This window comes from Heptranchias perlo, chromosome 3 (assembly GCF_035084215.1).
Source record: "Heptranchias perlo isolate sHepPer1 chromosome 3, sHepPer1.hap1, whole genome shotgun sequence".
Classification (NCBI taxonomy): Eukaryota; Metazoa; Chordata; class Chondrichthyes; order Hexanchiformes; family Hexanchidae; genus Heptranchias; species Heptranchias perlo.
This window is the reverse complement of record NC_090327.1, coordinates 118,001,883-118,024,492: the sequence shown is the minus strand read 5'-3', so window position 1 is coordinate 118,024,492 and position 22,610 is coordinate 118,001,883. Positions and strand designations below refer to the sequence as shown.

General features: G+C 42.5%; 1 protein-coding gene across 2 annotated transcripts in view; it reads right to left on the bottom strand.

Moving 5' to 3' along the window:
* snrka (SNF related kinase a) overlaps positions 1-22,610 on the bottom strand; it is a 32,439-nt gene that overhangs the window by 3,548 nt on the left and 6,281 nt on the right. For both annotated transcript variants that reach the window (XM_067981704.1, XM_067981705.1), the window contains exons 2-5: positions 21,018-21,739; positions 9,657-9,798; positions 7,648-7,860; positions 5,606-5,740 (exon numbers count right to left, since the gene is read on the bottom strand). In XM_067981704.1, coding sequence (XP_067837805.1) covers positions 5,606-5,740; positions 7,648-7,860; positions 9,657-9,798; positions 21,018-21,606 — 1,079 coding nt within the window. In that variant the 5' untranslated portion in view covers positions 21,607-21,739. The remainder of the gene's footprint in view (positions 1-5,605; positions 5,741-7,647; positions 7,861-9,656; positions 9,799-21,017; positions 21,740-22,610) is intronic.

Genomic DNA, 22,610 nt, shown 5'->3' with positions numbered 1-22,610 from the left:
ATGGATCAAAAACTCCTTACTTTCCCCGCAAGCAACACTCTCAGCCTGAGCGTTTGTCACTTGGCGTAAGAACCAGTCCCTTTTGGTGGTGGCATGGGGTGCAGAATGATAAGATGTGACTAACTTATCCAATGATGAGAAAATCATTTAAGTCTCAACTCAATCTGTTGCGGTGATAATACCCGACAGATGAAGCTGGTTAAACATTGTGACTGGAATTGATGACATAATTATGGTGTTGTTGCTTCAACTAGGTGACCAGTATGCAGGTCACTTCACATGCTGGTACAAGGGAGTAGATCCTTGAATTGATGTTTTCGCAAACGATGAGTAGCGGAGAGTTATAGGTCAAATCAGAAGGCTGAGTGACACGTAGTGGGTGTCACTTAACGATCTTTAACTAGATAGGTACCAAACCTAACAGGTAAAATGTGGACCAGCATCTGTGAGAAACAAGGCCATCTTTCAGCCCCCAAAAAATACATGACTTGGCCTACTGTTGTACTGGAGAAACTGGAGCCATGATACTTGCAAACCCTAGAGAACTTCTACTAAATTCTGAAACAAAATTACACAAGGAAAAGTGCCACCTCACTCATCATGCAGCTGTCGGAAAACCCTTACTTATGTGATAAGTTAGCCTGTTAGAAGCTGGACAGGCAGATGTTCACATCATCTTGTCTAAACCTGTAGAATTGGCCAATATAGATTACCCACCTGGTAGAGTCTTCATTCATCCTCTGCACACTGTAGGAGCATAGCCTAGTTGTACAGTTTCTAGGGACATTACATTGCTTCATACAAGGGCCTGCAATAGTTTGTTTTGCAGATCGATAGGAGAGAGAGAGAGAGAGAGAGAGAGATATGTAGGTTCTGGAACCTTTTTTTAAAAATAAGACCTCAGTTAGAGTACTGTGCGGTATTGGGTTCCACACTAAGAAGGATATTGAGGCATTAGAGGGTACAACCACAGATTCACCTGGAGATTGCCTGGGATGAGGTAATTCCTCCACTCATTCCAGTTCTAACTGAGGTCTTACGGTTTTATATAGGCTTAACATTACCTCTTGGATTTTATATTCTATACCTAGAATTCCATAAGCTTTTCATTTTTACAGCCGTACCAACCTGAGATGCTGCCCTTAATGTCCTGTGAGCCTGAACCCCCAAATCCCTCTGCTCTTCCACAGTACACTCAATTTATTTTGAAGTATAGTCCAAATTTACCTTTTCCATTCCTTTATCTATCTTAAATGCCGCTACAGGACCACCATAATTTGCATATATTAGTCCATATCCACTGCTCCCTCTAAGCTGCGCGCGTGTACGGCCACGCAGCAGTCTGTTGTTTGCCGCACACTTAATCATACCGTCCGCGCACGAAAACAGTGCTCTCAACATCAATGACCAGTCGCCAGGCCCCTCTCCCACACTGACCAGTCCCCGGGCTTCAGGCCCTTCTCCAGCTCTGCCTTCCCAGTCCCCAGTGCTCCAGCCCCAGGTGGGCTGTTCTGCCTCTGGTGCTCGGGAGTGTCCGGAGGTCCGATCTTGTGGCTCCGGCCCCAGCTGCTGTATTGTTCACCACGTTGCTAGGAAATGCAGCTAATTGGCCAGACCAGGAAGTAAAATGAAACCGATGCGTTTGTCCCAATCAATCAATCAGAGCCCAGGCCCCGCCACCCAATCAATCAGAGCCCAGGCCCCGCCACCCAATCAATCAATCAGAGCCCAGGCCCCGCCACCCAATCAATCAGAGCCCAGGCCCCGCCACCCAATCAATCAGAGCCCAGGCCCCGCCACCCAATCAATCAGAGCCCAGGCCCCGCCACCCAATCAATCAGAGCCCAGGCCCCGCCACCCAATCAATCAATCAGAGCCCAGGCCCCGCCACCCAATCAATCAATCAGAGCCCAGGCCCCGCCACCCAATCAATCAATCAGAGCCCAGGCCCCGCCACCCAATCAATCAATCAGAGCCCAGGCCCCGCCACCCAATCAATCAATCAGAGCCCAGGCCCCGCCACCCAATCAATCAATCAGAGCCCAGGCCCCGCCACCCAATCAATCAATCAGAGCCCAGGCCCCGCCACCCAATCAATCAGAGCCCAGGCCCCGCCACCCAATCAATCAATCAGAGCCCAGGCCCCGCCACCCAATCAATCAGAGCCCAGGCCCCGCCACCCAATCAATCAATCAGAGCCCAGGCCCCGCCACCCAATCAATCAGAGCCCAGGCCCCGCCACCCAATCAATCAATCAGAGCCCAGGCCCCGCCACCCAATCAATCAATCAGAGCCCAGGCCCCGCCACCCAATCAATCAATCAGAGCCCAGGCCCCGCCACCCAATCAATCAATCAGAGCCCAGGCCCCGCCACCCAATCAATCAATCAGAGCCCAGGCCCCGCCACCCAATCAATCAATCAGAGCCCAGGCCCCGCCACCCAATCAATCAGAGCCCAGGCCCCGCCACCCAATCAATCAATCAGAGCCCAGGCCCCGCCACCCAATCAATCAATCAGAGCCCAGGCCCCGCCACCCAATCAATCAATCAGAGCCCAGGCCCCGCCACCCAATCAATCAGAGCCCAGGCCCCGCCACCCAATCAATCAATCAGAGCCCAGGCCCCGCCACCCAATCAATCAGAGCCCAGGCCCCGCCACCCAATCAATCAATCAGAGCCCAGGCCCCGCCACCCAATCAATCAGAGCCCAGGCCCCGCCACCCAATCAATCAATCAGAGCCCAGGCCCCGCCACCCAATCAATCAGAGCCCAGGCCCCGCCACCCAATCAATCAATCAGAGCCCAGGCCCCGCCACCCAATCAATCAGAGCCCAGGCCCCGCCACCCAATCAATCAATCAGAGCCCAGGCCCCGCCACCCAATCAATCAGAGCCCAGGCCCCGCCACCCAATCAATCAATCAGAGCCCAGGCCCCGCCACCCAATCAATCAGAGCCCAGGCCCCGCCACCCAATCAATCAATCAGAGCCCAGGCCCCGCCACCCAATCAATCAGAGCCCAGGCCCCGCCACCCAATCAATCAATCAGAGCCCAGGCCCCGCCACCCAATCAATCAATCAGAGCCCAGGCCCCGCCACCCAATCAATCAATCAGAGCCCAGTCCCCAGTGCTCCAGCCCCAGGTGGGCTGTTCTGCCTCTGGTGCTCGGGAGTGTCCGGAGGTCCGATCTTGTGGCTCCGGCCCCAGCTGCTGTATTGTTCACCACGTTGCTAGGAAATGCAGCTAATTGGCCAGACCAGGAAGTAAAATGAAACCGATGCGTTTGTCCCAATCAATCAATCAGAGCCCAGGCCCCGCCACCCAATCAATCAGAGCCCAGGCCCCGCCACCCAATCAATCAATCAGAGCCCAGGCCCCGCCACCCAATCAATCAATCAGAGCCCAGGCCCCGCCACCCAATCAATCAATCAGAGCCCAGGCCCCGCCACCCAATCAATCAGAGCCCAGGCCCCGCCACCCAATCAATCAATCAGAGCCCAGGCCCCGCCACCCAATCAATCAATCAGAGCCCAGGCCCCGCCACCCAATCAATCAATCAGTGCCCAGGCCCCGCCACCCAATCAATCAATCAGAGCCCAGGCCCCGCCACCCAATCAATCAATCAGAGCCCAGGCCCCGCCACCCAATCAATCAATCAGAGCCCAGGCCCCGCCACCCAATCAATCAATCAGAGCCCAGGCCCCGCCACCCAATCAATCAATCAGAGCCCAGGCCCCGCCACCCAATCAATCAATCAGAGCCCAGGCCCCGCCACCCAATCAATCAGAGCCCAGGCCCCGCCACCCAATCAATCAATCAGAGCCCAGGCCCCGCCACCCAATCAATCAATCAGAGCCCAGGCCCCGCCACCCAATCAATCAATCAGAGCCCAGGCCCCGCCACCCAATCAATCAATCAGAGCCCAGGCCCCGCCACCCAATCAATCAATCAGAGCCCAGGCCCCGCCACCCAATCAATCAGAGCCCAGGCCCCGCCACCCAATCAATCAATCAGAGCCCATGCCCCGCCACCCAATCAATCAGAGCCCAGGCCCCGCCACCCAATCAATCAATCAGAGCCCAGGCCCCGCCAAGAAGGAAACTAATAGGCAGAACCTCCTTGCAAACTAAATCCAGAGACCAAAAACAAAACCTTAAGAAAGAAAGAAGTTGTATTTGTATAGTGCCTTCACATCCTCAGAACATCTTAAAGCCCTTCATAGCCACAGAATGAGGCCATTCTGCTCAGTTTCTGTGCTGGCTCTTTGTTTAAGCAATCCAAAATTAATGAATTTTTGCACAAAATTCCACTGACAGCAAATGAGATAAATGACCAATTGATCTGTTTTGGTGGTGTTGGTTGAGGGATCAATATTGGCTAGGATACTGGAAGAACTTTCCTGCTCCTCATCAAATAGTGCCATGACATCTTATACTTCCCCATGAATAACGTCTCATCCAAAAGACGGCACCTCCGACAATGCAACACTCCCTCAGTACTACACTGAAGTGTCAGCCTAGATTATGTGCTCAAGTCCTGCGGTGGCGCTTGAACTCACAACCTTATGACTTAAGAGGCAAGAGTGCCATCACTAAGTCAAACAGGTACTTAACCAGACATTGCTCCCAGCACATGTACAACCACCCCAAGAAATATTAATGTATCAATGTATTCCTCCCTCAAGCACTCTATTCAAAATGCATATTTCTAGCTTTAAAAAAAATCTTAGTTAAAGCAAGGGGTCTACTCTAGTCATTTCTGCAAATCACTTAATCTCAAATTCAAGAGCTCATATACCTTTACTTGCAGGGAAGTGGGTTGGCAGAGCAGTTCACTCAAGATTCTAGAAGCAGGGAGATAAGCCCTCATGGAGAAAAGGATTCCTCAGGTGAAAACTGACTACTCAAACTTTCCTTTCTCATGAATCCAGTAACCCTACAGTAGAAAAGTATCTTTAGTTTTTACAAAGAAGCTCCTTACTCTAAACTAAGCCAGGAAATAGGAAAAGCCTGTTCAGAGCACCCCTGTACAACATCTGGGTGCCCTGGAATTAAATGAATCAGATATAGGAATATAGACCATTGCGATCCATTTGGCCAGTCCTAGTCTTTGTAATGATTGCTTTAGGACAGATTCCCAAGCAGTAAGAGAAGGCAGTTTCACCAAGTGTACCTTGCAGTGGTTAACTGTCAACCTCCTCAAAGGGAATACATTACACACACACACACTGTAGAGCAGTGTGAGGATGTTCAATCAAAAGCCGAAACACAAAAGATTATTACAAACACATTTCCATTAACTAGCTGCAGTAAAACACACAAAATACAATCTGGTGGTATATTTGGATTATTGATTTTTGCAATATTGCAGCAGTTCTAATCCAAATGTGTTAGTGTTGGATTTCAGCACATCAGCTGCTTGCAGTATTGTTGACAAACTAGGTATAACATCACCTCCTACAACCCAGTGGGAATGGCAAATCTGGCAAACACAAGCAGTGCAGAGTTATGTTGGAGCCATTAAAAAAAAGCATTTGTTTGATTGTGCATGTCTGCTCCTTTACAATGTCCATGTTAACTATCATTCTAGTCTCTGTTTGTCCTTACCTGAAGTGAGCTTTGATATTGCTTGGACTGGCAGATCGGTTCATGACTTCTTTCTCCTGTTTTTCCTTCAAGATCCTCTCAGCCAGCAAAAAGTAAGTGGCAGTGATGTGATTGTACTTATTACTTTCCAGGGCCCTTAAGAAGATAAGCAAGCAGCAAAAAGTACCCATCAGTAGCCATTTAGAAACCTACATGTTTAATAAACATTTTGTGCACACCCTATGTGAAATAAATTTGAAACAGGTTGCAAAAGCCATGTACTTCATTGGAATTCCCTGTAACAAGCAGTAATTGCTGTGCAGTAATTCCACAGATGACATGCTGATAGTCACTCACATACAAATTTTATCCTATTTGTGTACAAAATGGGACTATAACTTGTATGACCAGCTCCCAGTACTCTAAAACGTAAAATGCAATTTTGCTAAAATTGAATAGTATCTTTGTAACTTGAATTCACAGACTCATCTATACCTTACAAACTACAGCCAGAATTATAGCAAATTTGGCACTAAAATAATGCTGTACATGAACAAAACCTTTCCACCACCAGCAATACACTTTTAAACGTGCTGGAGAAATGCCATAAAGAAGCAGAGCTTTTGTTGTACGTTTGTGTCAAGTTGTAGATTCTTTATACTAGCATATCTCCCCCTGGTGTTGCTCACATTAAGTCAGATGATATGCTGTTTTTCAGGACAGGGCTATTATTCCATGTAATGCATAATGTGTTATTCTGCTCAGGTGGAAGTGTGTCTCCAAGGCCACAAAGTCCAATTGTTGTTAATTAAACAGAATCCAAGGTTAATCAGAGTTAATTGTTGCTCCGTGAAGCAACTGTGCCGATGGAAAATGCTGTTAAGTTTCAGGCTTCGGGTAAGGAGCGCCCAGCATTGAGTGATGGGGTTCCTTTCTCTCTTCTGAAGGCTGATCTCCATCTGTAACAAAACGTGACATCTACAGTGTGATGGAGAAAATGTGGACTAAATGTAATGTTTTTATACAGTATATCTGTCTATCCACAGATTAATATTCTAGACATCACATTTTGTCACAAATACAAAATAATCTTGAACGGTTGCTCTTGAACTACAGCCTGAAACCAACAAGCACATTCCAAATTGCAAAGTTTCCTGACCAAATAATTAAACTCTGATCTCAGCCAGTGTTTACTTCAAAATTAAGACTATAGCCTTCAAGAATCAGCTTCACCGTAGCAGCATAATACAATAGTGCATTACATTGTATAACACCTACTGTTATAAAACATTATGACCCCCACTTACCTTTGAACCATGCCATGAGAGATCTGCTGAACATATACATATTTTTAATTAATTAATTTATTTGCAACCACTGTATTTGAAATAAAATCAACTCTTATTTTTGGGGAAAGTGGGAGAGCTAACAAGACATCTCTACAAACTAATTTGCCCTCCTCATCTCTTGCTCGCCTTAGTCATGAATAAGCTGACCTACTAATCAAATCTGTGTTACAGAAATGTGTAGTGTACTGACAATTAGTAAAGGATATTTGATAGAGGCCAACAACTTTTCAATTGCAGACATGAAAGTTGATCACAATTTTAGACAGTTAATAAGGTATCACTTCTCCACCCAACATTGTATTTTTATGACTATGCTCCCCTCTACTTTCATTTCCTCATCTCTGTTCAGCAGTGAACACCTACAATTAAAGCCTTGGTGTTAAAATTGTTGCAGTGACACAATTTCTAACATGCTCTCCCACAATTCCATATCTCCCTATAAGAATATTTTGATACCTTGTATTTAAGTACATTTCGGCTACAACTGACATCTCAATAACTTTTAATCAAAGTCTTATTTTTTTCTGAAAACTGCCTGTTTAATATGTAATTCATAAACTTGAGTTGTGAGATGCAAGTGATTAAACTTATCAATGCCTAGAATTAGACAGAGTTCAAGTATTGTAAACAACACATTCGCAATACCCTACAGAAAACAAAGCCAGTATTGTGATAAAGACTTGCTTCTTGTCGCCAGCCTTTCTCTACACTTACTCAATAATGGTTTCTCGGTCTGCTATGTCACCAAGCACCATACGCTGGATAATGCCATTGTGCTCTTCCTCGGAGAGATTCTTGTAAGAGACAAGAGGTATGTTGCACTTAGTTGCAGGCGACGGGTCAATTCCTAGTAGCCAGGGGTGGTTCTCTATCTCTTCCAGTGAGGCTCTTCGCTTTGGATCTCTCTGCAGCATCCGATTAATAAGACTGTTGGAAAGTCATATTAAAAAAAAGTCTGTTTTTAAGTTGTGTGTTCTGAAACAGTTCAGAATCATTGCCTTCTATGACTCATCTGAGGGACTGGGAATACTTAAAACATTTAGCAGCACTGTAGTTGGGCCTGAAAATAGAACTAGATGTGAGAAATGCTCAGGAAAATCCCCTTTACGGAATTAATACAGAAGATAGTCTAAACCCAGATAGTAAAATTAAACTTGATAGTGCTATTTCCTTGTCCCGCTCCTAATAGGACCCAGTTTGAAAAGTGTTGCACTTTTTTTTTAATTGATATGCTATCATTATGCAATTTAACAAGTTAGCAGAGGATTATCAGTGAACAGAAAATACTAATTTTAGGATTGACTAAAAATGAAAATTTCTAACTAAACTCAAGATTCTGATAAGGACAGAACATAAGAAATAGTTAAAAGTGTTACTACTGTCATTTCTGGGGTTAGAGGAAATATTTCATGCATATGAAAGACAGCTTTTTAAAATAAATACATTTTGTTAAAGTGCGATGACAAGTCACTGTTGGGATTTCCCCATCGCCCACATCACTGGAGTGTAGGAAATGGATTCAAAACTAGTGAATTAGGACACATCAGGGCAATCTTAGATATTACTTATGCTTCCAAAAGATGTTACATGCTTCAATTTAGCGATTATTTAAATATTAATGGCTAAATGAAAAGTGTATTGCTCTCAATGAAAATAATTTACATTTACTCATTTATCAATTTCAGTTTAAACCTTGAACATTCTGCTAAATGCTGTATGTGGCCTATTTCTTTAAATATATAGTCTTGAAGTCTTATTTAAAAAGTCTGGTTTTCCTTTCCACTTGCCCATCACCCCTCTCCTAATGTGGATGGCTTGCTGCTCATACTAAGGTCCTAACTTTACACTCACCACTGAAATAAACATTGCACTGGAGCAGAAACATTGACATTTTATTTCAAGTTTCTCTTGCTAGTATTTGGGCATCAGGCAAAAGGGGGGAAATTGCATGGAAGGAAATAGCAGCGGTCTCTGTGTACATAATGTGGGCATCATCGCCCACACCTTCACTCCAGGTATCTTCAAATTGGCCTCCAGCCAAATTCAGATCAAGACCTGTGCAATGTTCTGCTCAATTTAGAGATTAGTAACTTACAGATTACCATATAAAATGGACAGATTTGACCAAACTCACATGTGACTCCAATGTCCCATATATAAGTGGGATATAAAGTTTATGAAGAAATATCATGAGATGACTAGGTGACATCATATTTTCCCTTACATTACCATTTTGAAACCTATGTGCAGCTTATACATACTACAAGATGCACTGCAGCAACTCGCCAAGGCTTCTTCAACAGCATCTCCCAAACCCACGACCTCTACCACCTAGAAGGACAAGGACAAAGGCGCATGGGAACACCATCACCTGCACGTTCCCCTCCAAGCCATCCTGACTTGGAAATATATCGCTGTTCCTTCATTGTCGCTGGGTCAAAATCCTGGAACTCCCTAACAGCATTGTGGGAGTATCTTCACCACACAGACTGCAGTGGTTCAAGGCGGTGGCTCACCACCACCTTCTCAAGGGCAATTAGGAATGGGCAATAAATGCTGGCCTTGCCAGCAACGCCCACATCCCATGAATGAATAAAAGTGTTGTAATGTACAGCTGTTATAAATACAAAATATTTTTTAAAACATTTACATAATTTATTGAAGATAGGACAGAAATAGTCAATTTAAAACTTAAAATTGATAGCAATGCCTTTTCCACTTACTCCTTGCATTCTTTAGAGACATGCGATGGCACTGTATATTTGCAGTCCATGATCATGGTAAGAGTCTCGCTGTCATTTGCCTCTTGAAATGGAGGTTGGCCACATACCAACATGAAAAGTATAACTCCCAAGCTCCAAATATCTGCAGAAAGGGGGGGGGGGGGGGAAAGAGGGGGAGAAAAAAAGGTAAAACAGTCTGCATTATTTAAAACTGTAAACCTACATTTAGAAAATGGCCACATACCTACAGATGTTTTGGTTCTTTTGGAAGAGTTCAAGAATTCTACACTTTTAATTGTGAATTATTTGCCTTGATAAATTTTTCAGTGTTACTCCATTACTACCACAAACATCATGAACTTGTCTAACAGTAGTCTCTACTGTTCCCAATTAAGAACAGAAATTTTCAATAATGTATGACCGATGTGTGTTTAAAGTTAGTTCAGAAAAACTGCTCTCCCTACCACCAGCACCAGTAGTCCTGTAATCTTCAATACTTTATCCTAGTTCAATCTACACTCTCCAGACAGAAACCAAATTTGAAAGAATAAAATCTGTAACCCAATTATACTGCCAAAAGTTTTACCACCATTCAAGTGGATAAAGTACAAGAATTTGGACCACCATGTCTGTGCCAGCTCTTACCACCCACAGGCTTTGATTTCAAGGTTCAAGCTAATTCCCTCAATTCGATTACTTTTGCAATTCACTGAGGTAATTGGTATCATTCACATTTACCCATTACTCCCCTGTAAATTCCAGATCAAAGGGAAAGAGGGAACTGTCTAAAGATAATGCAATAACTGCATGAAGAAACACACGGTTTAACCCTCCCTCACTTCCATGAACAAAAGACGATCAAAAGCTACCAAACTGCAGTATAATGTTTAGCCTATTTTGAAGAATGACCTGATGAGACCCATCAGCAACTATCCACAGCTCCAAAGCCATTTGGATGCATCCAGAATTTGCAAATTTCAGAGTGGACAGGTTAATTACACTAAATGTAATGCATCATCCAGAAACTTTCATCCACTTTTAAGTTGCAGAATCTTTAAATATTGTAGGAAAGTAGTGAGGATTTTTTTTGGGGGTCGGGGGGGGGGGCGGAGAAAGGAGAGAGAGGGAAGTTAGTGGATAATAAATAAGCTCCACTCACCCATCATCCCTGTGCTCGCTGATCTCGGCTAACTTGGTATGCACCACAGTACAGATTTCAAAAGCCGGCTCATCTACAAATCCTTCCACAGCTTGTGTCACCCCAACATTGATAGTCACACTCTGCTTATTTACAAAATAACTAGGAGGCACCCAAGATTGTGAAGAAATTTGAACAATTTGATTGGTTGGTTTTATGGCACTTGCCAATTCATGAAAGGCAGTTTTGAAAAACGAGGTATTACATACTCAGTTTTCTGCTGCTTACTTGTTCCCATTGGTACTTCGCTATTTTTTGACTCATTCACATTTAGTGAATCAGTTACTTGACTGGTATCTTAATAGACATGTGCAGCCAATCATTTTTACCCTGTGAGACGCCTTTGAGAGGAAATAAAACAATGGACGTGGAAGACAAGATTTAATTATACAGGTTTCAGGCTGCCCACAGAAAACTCAAGTAAAGCATCCATTTGATATTGCCTCAATATTGCCTTAGCTGATCATGCACTCAACCAAAATCCCTAATTTATAATGTTTCCAAGATTTAGCAAAGGCATTGAGATCATCTGTATACTTAAGCTATTTGGAGGGGTATGGGCTAGTGGATGAGAGTCGGCACAGATTTGTTGAAGGAGAATCGTGTTTGACTAATTTGGTTGGGTTTTTTGATGGTATGGTGGAGGGGGTTGATGGGGGTTGTGCGGTTGATGTGTGTGTGGACTTTCCAATGGCATTTGATGAGGTGCCATATGGTAGGCTTGTTGGCAAAGTTGAAGCCAGTGAGATTGGAGGGACAGTGGCGGCATGGGTATGGGAGACAGAAAGCAGAAAGTGGTGGTGAACGGTTGTTTTCCAGACTAGAGGGAAGTATACAGTGGTGTTCTCCAGGGGTCAGTGTTAGGAACTCTGCTTTTTGATATATATTATTGATCTGGACATGGGTATAGGGGCTATAATTTCAAAGTTTGCAGATTACACAAATCTTCAAAATATAGTAAACAATGTGGAGGATAGTAACAGACTTCAGGAGGACATAGACAGACTAGTGAAGTGGGCAGAAACATGACAGATGAAACCCTAATGCAGAGATGTGGGAAGTGATACATTTTGGTAGGAAGAATGAGGCAATATAAATTAAATGGCACAATTTTAAAGGAGGTGCAGGAACCAAGAGACCTGGAGGTGCACATTCACAAATCTTTGAAGGTGGCAGGACAAGTTGAGAAGGCTGTTAAAAAAACACATGGGATCATGGACTTTATTAACAGAGGCACAGAGTACAAAAGCAAGGAAGTTATGTTGGACTTTTATAAATCACTGGTTAGGCTTCAGCTGGAGTACTGTGTTCAATTCTGGGCATCACATGTTAGGAAGGATGTCAAGGCTTTAGAGAGGGTGCAGAAGAGATTTACTAGAATGGTACCAGGGATGAGGGACTTCAGTTATGTGGAGAGACTGGAGAAGCTGGGGTTGTTCTCCTTAGAACAGAGAAGGTTAAGGGGAGATTTGATAGAGTTGTTCAAAATCATGAATGGTTTTGATAGAGTAAATAAGGAGAAACTGTTTCCAGTGGCAGAAAGGTCAGTAACCAGAGGACACAGATTTAAGGTGATCGGCAAAAAAGCCAGGTGACATGAGGAAACATTTTTTTTTAAGCATCGTGTTGTAATGATCTGGAATGCACAGCCTGAATTCTGAACTGCTCCCAATCCTCAGGCTTGCTGCTTTTTCTGGCAATTTTATATGCCTCCTCTTTGGATCTAATACTATCCCCAATTTCTTTTGTAAGCCACAGTTGAGACACGATTCCGGTTTTATTTTTTCGCCAGACAGGAATGAATAATTGTAATTCCGGCACACGTTCTTTAAATATTAGCCATTGCCTATCCACCGTCATCCCTTTTAGTAAAGTTCCCCAATCTATCCTAGCCAACTCGCACCTCATACTTTCGTAATTTCCTTTATTTAGATTCAGGACCCTAGTTTCGGATTCAACTACTTCACTGTCCATCTTAATGAGGAATTCTATCATGTTATGGTTGCTCTTCCCTAAGGGACCCCGCACAACAAAATTGTTAATTAATCCTTTCTCATTGCACAATATCCAGTCTAGGATCAGGATCACCTGTTCTCTAGTTGGTTCCTCAACGTATTGGTCTAGAAAACGATCACGTACACACTCCAGGAATTCCTCCTCCACAGTATTATTGCTAATCTGGTTTGACAAATCTATACGTAGATTAAAGTCACCCATGATTGCAGTTGTACCCTTCTTGCACGCGTCTCTAATTTCCTGTTTAATGCCCTCCCCTACATCTCCACTACTATTTGGGGGCCTATAGACAACACCCAACGTTTTCTGCCCCTTTGTGTTTCTTAGCTCCACCCATACAGATTCCACATCGTGATTTTCCGAGCCAATATCCTTCCTCACTATTGCATTGATTTCCTCCTTTACTAATAACGCTACCCCACCTCCTTTCCTTTTTTGCCTGTCCTTCCTAAATATTGAATACCCCTGGAGGTTCAGTTCCCATCCTTGGTCACCCTGCAGCCATGTCTCCGTAATCGCAACTATATCATAACCGTTAATATCTATCTGCGCTGTTAATTCATCTAGCTTATTGCAAATGCTCCGCGCATTTAGACACAATGCCTTTAGACTTGTCTTTTTAAGATTGCTAGTCATCTTAGTTTTATTTTGCACTCTGGCCCTATTTGTTTTTCACCCTTGTTTTCTCTGCCTTCCACTATTGCTTCTTCCCTTTCTGTCTTTTGTTTCTATCCTTGTTTCCCCCTCCTGTCTCCCTGCTCAGGTTCCCATGCCCCTGCCATTCTAGTTTAAACCTTCCCCAACAGCACTAGCAAACACCACCGCGAGGACATCGGTCCCGGTCCTGCTCGGGTGTAACCCGTCCCACTTGTAGAGGTCCCACCTTCCCCAGAACCGGTCCCAATGTCCCAGGAATCTAAATCCCTCCCTCCATGTACATGTACTCAAAAGGTATCTCCACAGTGAAGGAGCCCCAGAGCACTAGATGCCAAATAGTATACTAGTCACAGTGCCACGTGACTTTTATCCCCTCTCTCACAGAAAGACAGATCATTCACTTTGAGTGTACTGCAGAGTGTCCTACCCATGAGTCAACTGGTATTGCCAGTAAACTTTTAATTTCTGCAAGTAATCATGATTTTTTCCAGGTCTGAGTTGAATTAAATATTTAAATCTTTCTTTGGTCCAAATAAAAAGTAGGTTTCAGGAAAAGGAGGAAACCACATGCCAAATTGTCTTGGACTTAGCCAACTTTGTAATTAAAGCTCCAAAAAGGACAATCAAAAATAATAATGTACAGGAGTCAGCTATAAAAGCAATATGTTACCTGCATAAAGGGAAATCAAGTGGGTTTAGTGCAGCTCCTATTAATGCAACTTCCCAAATATGTGCCAAAAGTAGCTAAAAAGTGATTCTCAAGGATTTCATTCTCCCCACATGCTACAAATTCTGAAATCTACATGGTCAAAGGCATGGCTTTCCTCCTGGAGCCATATAGGTTGGTCAGAAGGTCAAAACCCTTTGTGGGAAGTATCTTGCAATCCACTTTGAGGAATGGCATTGTAACTGCTGCAAAGTATTGGAATTTTGCACTCCTTAAAAAGGTCAAAATAAAAAGATTTGAGACAATGTCATCAAATCTGAGGGCTTGCACAGAGACACAAAAGGTGCCAAGCTGCTCGTACACTTTAATTTAAACATCCCACCACAGTCTTTCTAGGCTGTGGTGCTTTAGCTTTTCTAAACTTTCCTCATAGCTCATCTCCCTTACACTTGTGATCCAACATGGATTTTTTTCTGTACCCATTCTAATGCAAGTATACCTTTTAGAGTGATAAATCAAACACAATATTTAAAGTAATGGGAAAGCAAAATCAGTGGTTTTTCTGGCTGCCTACTTTGGAAACCCACCTAAGGTGGTTTTACCAAAAGCAAAATACTGCGGATGCTAGAAATCTGAACTAAAAAAGAAATGCAGGTCAGGCAGCATCTGTGGAGAGAGAAACAGAGTTAATGTTTCAAGTCGATGACCTTTTGTCAGAACTGGAAGTAGTAAAGATTTAACAGTTTTTAAGCAAGTACAGAGCCAGGGAAGGGGGGGGGGGTGGGGGGAGGGCTGCGGAAGGAAGGAAAGAACAAAAGGGATGGTCTCTGATAGAGTGGAGGGCAGGAGTGATTAAACGACAAAAGGGATGATGGTGCAAGGCAAAGGGGGATGGTAATGGAACAAGTAAAAGAAACAAAAGATGGGTCTAGAGGATATGTAAATGGCAACAGCAGAACCATTACCAGCACCTGCTGTCTAAAAAAGCAGTGGTTGTGATCTGAAGTTATTGAAATCAATGGCAAGTCCAGAAGGTTGTGAAGTGCTGTATCGAAAGATGAGGTGCCGTTCCTCGAGCTTCCTTGGAACAGTGCAAGATGTTGAAGACAGAGAGGTCAGAGTGGGAGTGGGACAGAGAATTAAAATGGCAAGCGACTGGAAGCTCAGGGTCAAGCTTGCAGACTGAACGGAGATGTTTAGCAAAGCCATCACCCAATCTGCAGTAGTTTTACATTGGGCTTCAAGGGACTGGAAGGTGAAGTGCTGAACACAATGAGCTTTTACCACCAAGGCCGTCGCTCAATTCCAGCCCAGGCTGATGGGACGAAAATTTCCTCAGTCAGTAGTTTGTAAGGGCCCCAATAAGTTTTGCAGTCTGAATTCAGTTCCTGGTGTTAACTGACTCAAGAGAAGCATAGGGTAACTAATGTAGGGCATGATCTTCTAAGGTAAAAGGCTCAGGCACATTGTTGGGATGGAGTACAGGGAACAATACTCTGTACTTAACTATATTTGAGTTAGGAGCGCTTAATGCTGACAAATAAGCTTAAAAAGTAAGTTACCACTACCGTTGACATTAAAAACTGAACACTGTATACAAAAAACAGAATTAATTAATTGCTCTACACGCAAAGGTTTTGAGCAACATCTTCAGAATGTAAGATAACTGGTTATGTTGGCTGTATTCAGCATTCTTTCCTTCACAGGTATGTAATCAGAAATACCCATGGCATCCTAACAAGTCAGAACAGTCATACAGCACAAAAAAAAACTGTCTCACACTTACTGCAGCTAACCCAGCTCTAATAAAAACATACCTGTAGCACATTCCAACCACACCTCTAACAATACCTCAAGCAAGAGAAATAGAAATTACACACTGTGTTCTGAAGGAGGAAGCTCTTGCACATAAAGTGAATTTACTCAATTAGGAGATTTTGTAATTCACTCATCCATACTGTCTCAGATATTGGGCACTAACATCTCCTTTGAATAAGCGAGTGATTTAAAAAAACCAAATTCATCAAATGAACCCCCTCCTTCTATCACTTCTCCTGATTGATGCATGTGGTGCCATACTCCAGCAGGAGCCTACTCAGTGACTGTTGGCAGGCCGTTTGACAGTGGAGGACAACACAGCAGAGCTAGATTATGTTCTAATCTTAAGTCTACACATGCACTACCACCAAGGGTTACTGAACAGCAATCAGAAGCAATTTTCCCCTCCTACTTTTAGTTCCCAACAGTTGCACTGGCTGAGATCAGCTAATTTAGCTGACTGGTGATTGAAGCTGGGATCTTCCAATCTGTATAGCTCAACTATTCACTGGGAAAACTGAGCCAACGAAGTAACAAATGAGAGTGTGTCCATTCCTATTTCTTGTGGCAGCCAAATACACAGATCCATCAAGTTAAAAGCAAAATATTACAGATGCCAGTAATTAAAGAAAAACAGAAAAAGACATAACCACTCTAGCTATATGTGTGGCTAATTGGGAATCCAGATGTGGCTAAGTACATGACTGATTAGTAAATTTAAAAAAGAGTAACAGACACCCTAGTTGAGCATGTGATCTCAATACCTATATTCGCACGGCGTATGCATGTGTACTTTAATGTTTTTGTGCATGTGTTTGTAAAATGGTAAGACAAAAAGGAGTGTGCAAGTGCTTTTTGATAGTTGAGTGCTTTACTTCCTTACTGAATGGTGGTAGATGTTTGTTAAATAAATATACGTGAAGTACATTTACCCATATTGTGAAAGTGCATGACGGGCGTTTTCCACTAAAACTAGTGCATGTGGCTAAAAGGGTGTCGCCGTAGCCACACCTGTGACTAGTCAGCAATTTCAGAGAAATTAAGTCATCCTTTAAATAAATTACAGTACAGTAAGTCATTTCCTTGCACCTTTATACAGAACTGTTGCACAAGTGGCCACACTGATTAAGCCCTTAAAAAGGTTGCAAAGAAAACCGAAGATAAGAATGAGATGTATTAAAAAAAAGCCTAGTGGATCTCCGAGGCCCACTTAGCCTCTTTCTCCACTATGTTGACTGGAGTCACCGCAAGGTAGGAGGAATCAAGCCGGAAGCTGGACTGGGAAAGAGCATCTGCGAAGGGAGCAAAGAGCGAGGGAGTCTCCTTCCCCCTTCTAGCTAATATCAGATCGCTACAGCAGCACTATATTCAATATTTTTAATTCTGAAAAAAATTATGAGAGCGACAAGGACGATCCAACACTCTGCCCCAAATGGTACATCTGCACCCCATACCAACAAGTTCCAGGGTGGCACATGGCCAGTTAGAGGCAACATGCAAGAGTTTCCACAGCTACTGCAAGGAAATAAATCCCAAGATCCAACTCCAATGTCACATGGTTTTCACTGACCCATCAGATCGTCAGAAAAGGAAGGGGGGAGGCCATGGATCATAAAATTCTTTTAGACAATCAGATTGTGAGAATGCAACACAGACTTAACCAGACTAATTAATAAAATGGATGGATCCAAGCCTGACTACCCAATCAATAGTAGTCTGACCTAAGTCTAGGCTATTTGGCTAGAGGTGATCTGGTTTATTTACCAAGCAGACACACCTACAGAAATCTGGATTATATTTCTGGATAGTTTTTAAACAATCTATGGAAGGAATTTAACATTATGTTTTGAAATAACCTAATCTTTCAGGATCAAATACAAAGTTGCTGACCAAAACTTGAAGTCCACTGAGTCATTTGATAGACAACCACAGTTGTATCCCAGACCAGGCACTTCAGTCTCCAAAGACGAGAATCCATTTTGCACTCAATAGCACTGGAAATAATTAAATGACACGGAATATTTGGTCATATCATTCCTAGAACTTTTATTCCTGTTCCCAATCAGGTATGTATCTAGTTCCTTTTGAAGTAATTGACAAACAAATAACTGCTTTTGCTAGGTGTACATTTCCACATGTACTTGGTGGATTATTAATTTTAAACCTCTCTCTTCTAGTTTGTGCTTGGTCTCAGATGGCTTATATCAATGATGTTTAAGTCTCTGCATTTTAAAGACCTGGGTCATGATCCCACCTCAATCTTCTTTTCTCAAAGGAAAACAGGTTTAGCTCAGTGTTTCTCTCTTCATAAGGCCTTGGAATCATCCTTGTCCTTCCATACCCAAGAACTCATCTACCTTACTCTATACCGTAAGGCACTTACAGGATTCACTAACATCTATCGCATTGTACAGATCAATGGAAAGTGCGCAGATGAATTTCAAATCCTTACATTCCTGATCAGGTCAATCTGTGCTTGTGCATATGATCTGCTAACCCAGCAAAAGAACTGGACAAATTGTCCAAAGTGACTTTTACGAGTGAGAGAGTAAAGAAACATAGCAGAAAGGGCCCTCCAGTTAGCACAAGAAACAGCCATTTGAGTTAAACAGCTGCAAGATTCAGGGAGTGACCTACATGCAAAAGTGTGATTCTATAAATAAATCATAATACTGATGGTGACAGTTGTGTGCCCGATTGTGACGCAAAATGATCATGGATAGAGTGGTTACCAGGCCGGATGCTACAAGAGCCCAGAGGAAACTTCCGCTTTCTGTTTTTATCAGCCACACAGGGGATAATTGGAACTCTGCAGAAAAATGACCAGTGGACTCATTATGACAACCTTGCGCTTCCCAAGTGTGTCTATAGCTGGATCACCAATTAAGAAAAGCCTGGTATTCTTCTGAAATAAGACGTGAGCTGGCTCAACATTCCAGCCCCAGCCCACCTTACGGGTTCTTGGAAAAATTCCTGAATGAAAGCACCCCACCCAAATCTCTTCTGCTCAGAGGATGATGAAATCCACTTGCTCTTTTGCAAAATAGTCACTTGCTTTGATGTCTTGGGAGTGCATAGCTCGTTACCTTCAGATAACACAAAAACTGCCCTGGCAACAACCAGTATCAACACATGTACCAAAATTAATGTCCAGTGAGAATGCCCTTCTTGGGCTCGCATGATTAATGGGGGTGGGCAATAGCTATTTTAATAGAATTGGGAAACTGTTGAGTCAGGCTTTTGATGGCTGAGGATCTCATAATAAACAAGTTCTTAATGGAGGGACTTCCTTGATTAGCACCTTTCGCTGAACAACTCATCCTTAATGATTTCAATTTTCATCTCAGCTTCCCTAGCCTTATCTCTTCTGGATTCACTGATCTTCTATCCTTCCTTAACACCCTCCTCCATATAAACTCTCCTACCCATATTAACAGTCACCCCCTTGACCTTGCCATATCATGTAGCTTCTCTAAACCCACACAAGGCCATCTCCAACGGCTTCCTTGTATCCTTCATCGCCCACGTCTCGGTACCCTCTTCCAACCACACTTCTTTCTGTGTCTATCCCTAGGAAAAAACACTCCTCCCAAGCCATTTACAACTGCGCTTCAATTGCCTAGCCTTTGGGCCTCCATTCATCAGAATAATTCTGCCACTGTCGATCTGCACATATCCAACATTCCACTAGCCTTTTTGATTAGTTTTTGTACCTGTGCACTAGCTTTTAGTGATGTGTACCTGGACAGACTCAATGTCCATGACAGATACAAAATATTTATAAAGTTATACAGGAACAGAAGGAGAGGCGCCTATGTGGTCCCTATATTTAAAAAGGGCAATAATTCAGAACCAGGAAACCAAAGGCCCATTAGTTTAACTTCAGTTTATAGGCAGGTTGCTAGAAGGTATTAATAAAGATATGTTGTATAATCTAGAAAGAGCAAGGGTTATTAGGGAATCCCAGCATAGCTTTTAGAAAGGAGGTCCTATTTCACCACCCAGATCGAATTTTTCAAAGCCGATACAAAGTTGGTAGATGATTGCAGTCCAGTAAGCAATGTGTATGTTGATTTTCAAAAGGCTTTGATAAAGTGCCACACAAGAGGCTGCTAAATAAGGTTCCATCTTGTGGGATTGCTGGGCAGACCTTAGGTTGGAGAGCAAAATGATTGCATTCACGTGGACAAAGGGTAGTTATTAATGGTAGTAGCTCTGCATGGGGAGCTGGGAACTAGAGGAGTCCCATAGGAATCCTCATCAGGTTCATTGCTCTTCGTTTTTAGTAATAATCTGGATGCAGGCATTGGGGGAATTTACTGATGACACAAAGATACGTGCGGTAGTTAGTACCTTGGACAAATTGATTAGTCTGCAGGCGAATCTAGAAGCATTGGGGGAATGGGCCCCATGTGTGACTGATGTCTTCCAATAAAGTCAAGCGCAGCATGGTGCACTTGGACTGGTGTAATTCCAGGCATGTATACGCCATACAGGGTTGCCTGCTCAAGGCTGAACAGGAGAAAGATTTGAAATATTGTAGGTCCATAACCAGTGTCGCTAGGCTGTTATGAAAGTGACAGCACGTTTGGGTGTATAGCTAGGACAATTAAATATAAAACAAGAATTAGAGTTCTTGCCTTGTACAAGACCTTGGTTTAGCTAGATCTAGAATACCGTGTCCTGTTTTGGTCCCTTCACATGGCAGGGGATATTGAGAACAATGAAAAGTTTCAGAAGATGGACCAATTCATTTTTTTTCACTGTCCTCCTTTTCTGTATGTTCGTATATAACATGGGGCAAATTTTAAAAAGCACCACTGCAATGTAGAAGTGGTACTTTTTAAATTCAAAATTAAACAAACTACTATGAGCAATTTAACAGTTACTGACAAATAAAGCGCTTAGCAACGTTATTTAAACATGAAGAAATAATCCCATTTATATTATTAAAAAAGCAATTTGATTACTTATCTCAAAACCCCATATTTTAAAAAGAACCTACCTACTGCAGGCGCGTCATATTCATCTCCAAGCAGAATCTCTGGTGCAGAATATGCAAGTGACCCACAGCTTGTTGTTAACTTCTTTCCAGGTTGAAACTTGTTGCTAAACCCAAAATCTGTAAGTTTTACAATTCCTTGTTGTTCAAAGAAAACCACATTTTCTGGCTTCAGGTCTCTGTGAACAACATGCAGCTTATGGCAATAAGATATTGCATGCACTATCTGTGCAAAATATTTCTTTGCTAGGTCTTCACTAAGACCGTCTTCGTGTTTCATGATGTAATCAAACATATCACCTCCATCTCCCAATTCCAGAATAAGATAAAGTTTTGTTTGAGTGTCAATCACTTCATATAGACGGACAATGTTGGGATGTTGCACCAGTTTCATGCATCGTACTTCCTGGAACAAATGCCCTGTAGCTACAGCGTCCAGTTTTGTCTTATCGATGACTTTCACCGCTACTTTTTCTCCAGTGAAAACGTGGCGTGCAAGTTTCACTACAGCAAAATGACCCCTGCCCAATGTTTTATCCAAATCGTACAGCCCAGCGATTTTTCCATCATACCCACGTTTAAAACCTGCCATGCTGTTTTCGGAACTGGAAGCAGAACATTAAACGTTTATCCAATAGCAGATAAGATGCACTGATCTGCAATTATTTCAAAAAGTCCATCATAGGCAAAGAATCCATTTTTCTTGCTGTTTAATACGATGAACCCTGCAATACAAAAGAGGAAAACATTAAGTTCACATGTGTTCAAGTACAAAAAAGGGTACAGCACTACGGTATAAATGCTCTCCATCATAATCAATGCCTACATGGGAAAATTATTTTAAATTTATATACATACACACATCCATCTCTCACACACCACACAATGCTTACTAATTGCTTCTGTTTCTAAAAACAAGTTGACTTCACCATTGCGGTCTTAATTTTTTGGAAATACTTAGCTCTGTTACTGACTCAAGGGGTCTCTAAGGTATGTTCAAACTTACAATGACCAGTATTCACCAGATGCACCAAAACATACCAAGAACTCATGGAAATACTTCAAAATTCCCTAGTAAATGTAGTGATATGAAAATAACCACAGTAAACAATCTTGTACATATGGTTCTACTGTTTCCACATCACATTTCCTTTTGGTTTCCTTTACGGTTAATGTCATCATCAACTATTACTTGAAATTTTCTTATTACACAGCTGTTAAAACTCAAATAGATTAATTTGCCCACCAAAGGAATTCTTTAGTACAAAAGCTAAAGGTGCACCATTCCCCAATTCAAATCAGATGCTGAGGCTTTGAACATTAGGTTCATATGCTAAATAGTTATTTATACATTAAAGATTTAGAAATAGAGCTGTTCATTACCAAACAAAATTGTGAAATCATTTTTCAGTAACTTTCATGAGTTATCAGAAGTTTACTTAATGATAACGTACTTGCAAAGGTCATCTTGGTACAGAGCACCACAATTAGTTTTGTGAGGAACAATGACGTGATATCAAACTCTCTCCATTCAAGCTATTTTAATTCTCCTATATTCAGGAATAACTTCAATATTTGGCTCAAAAGCTTCAGAGG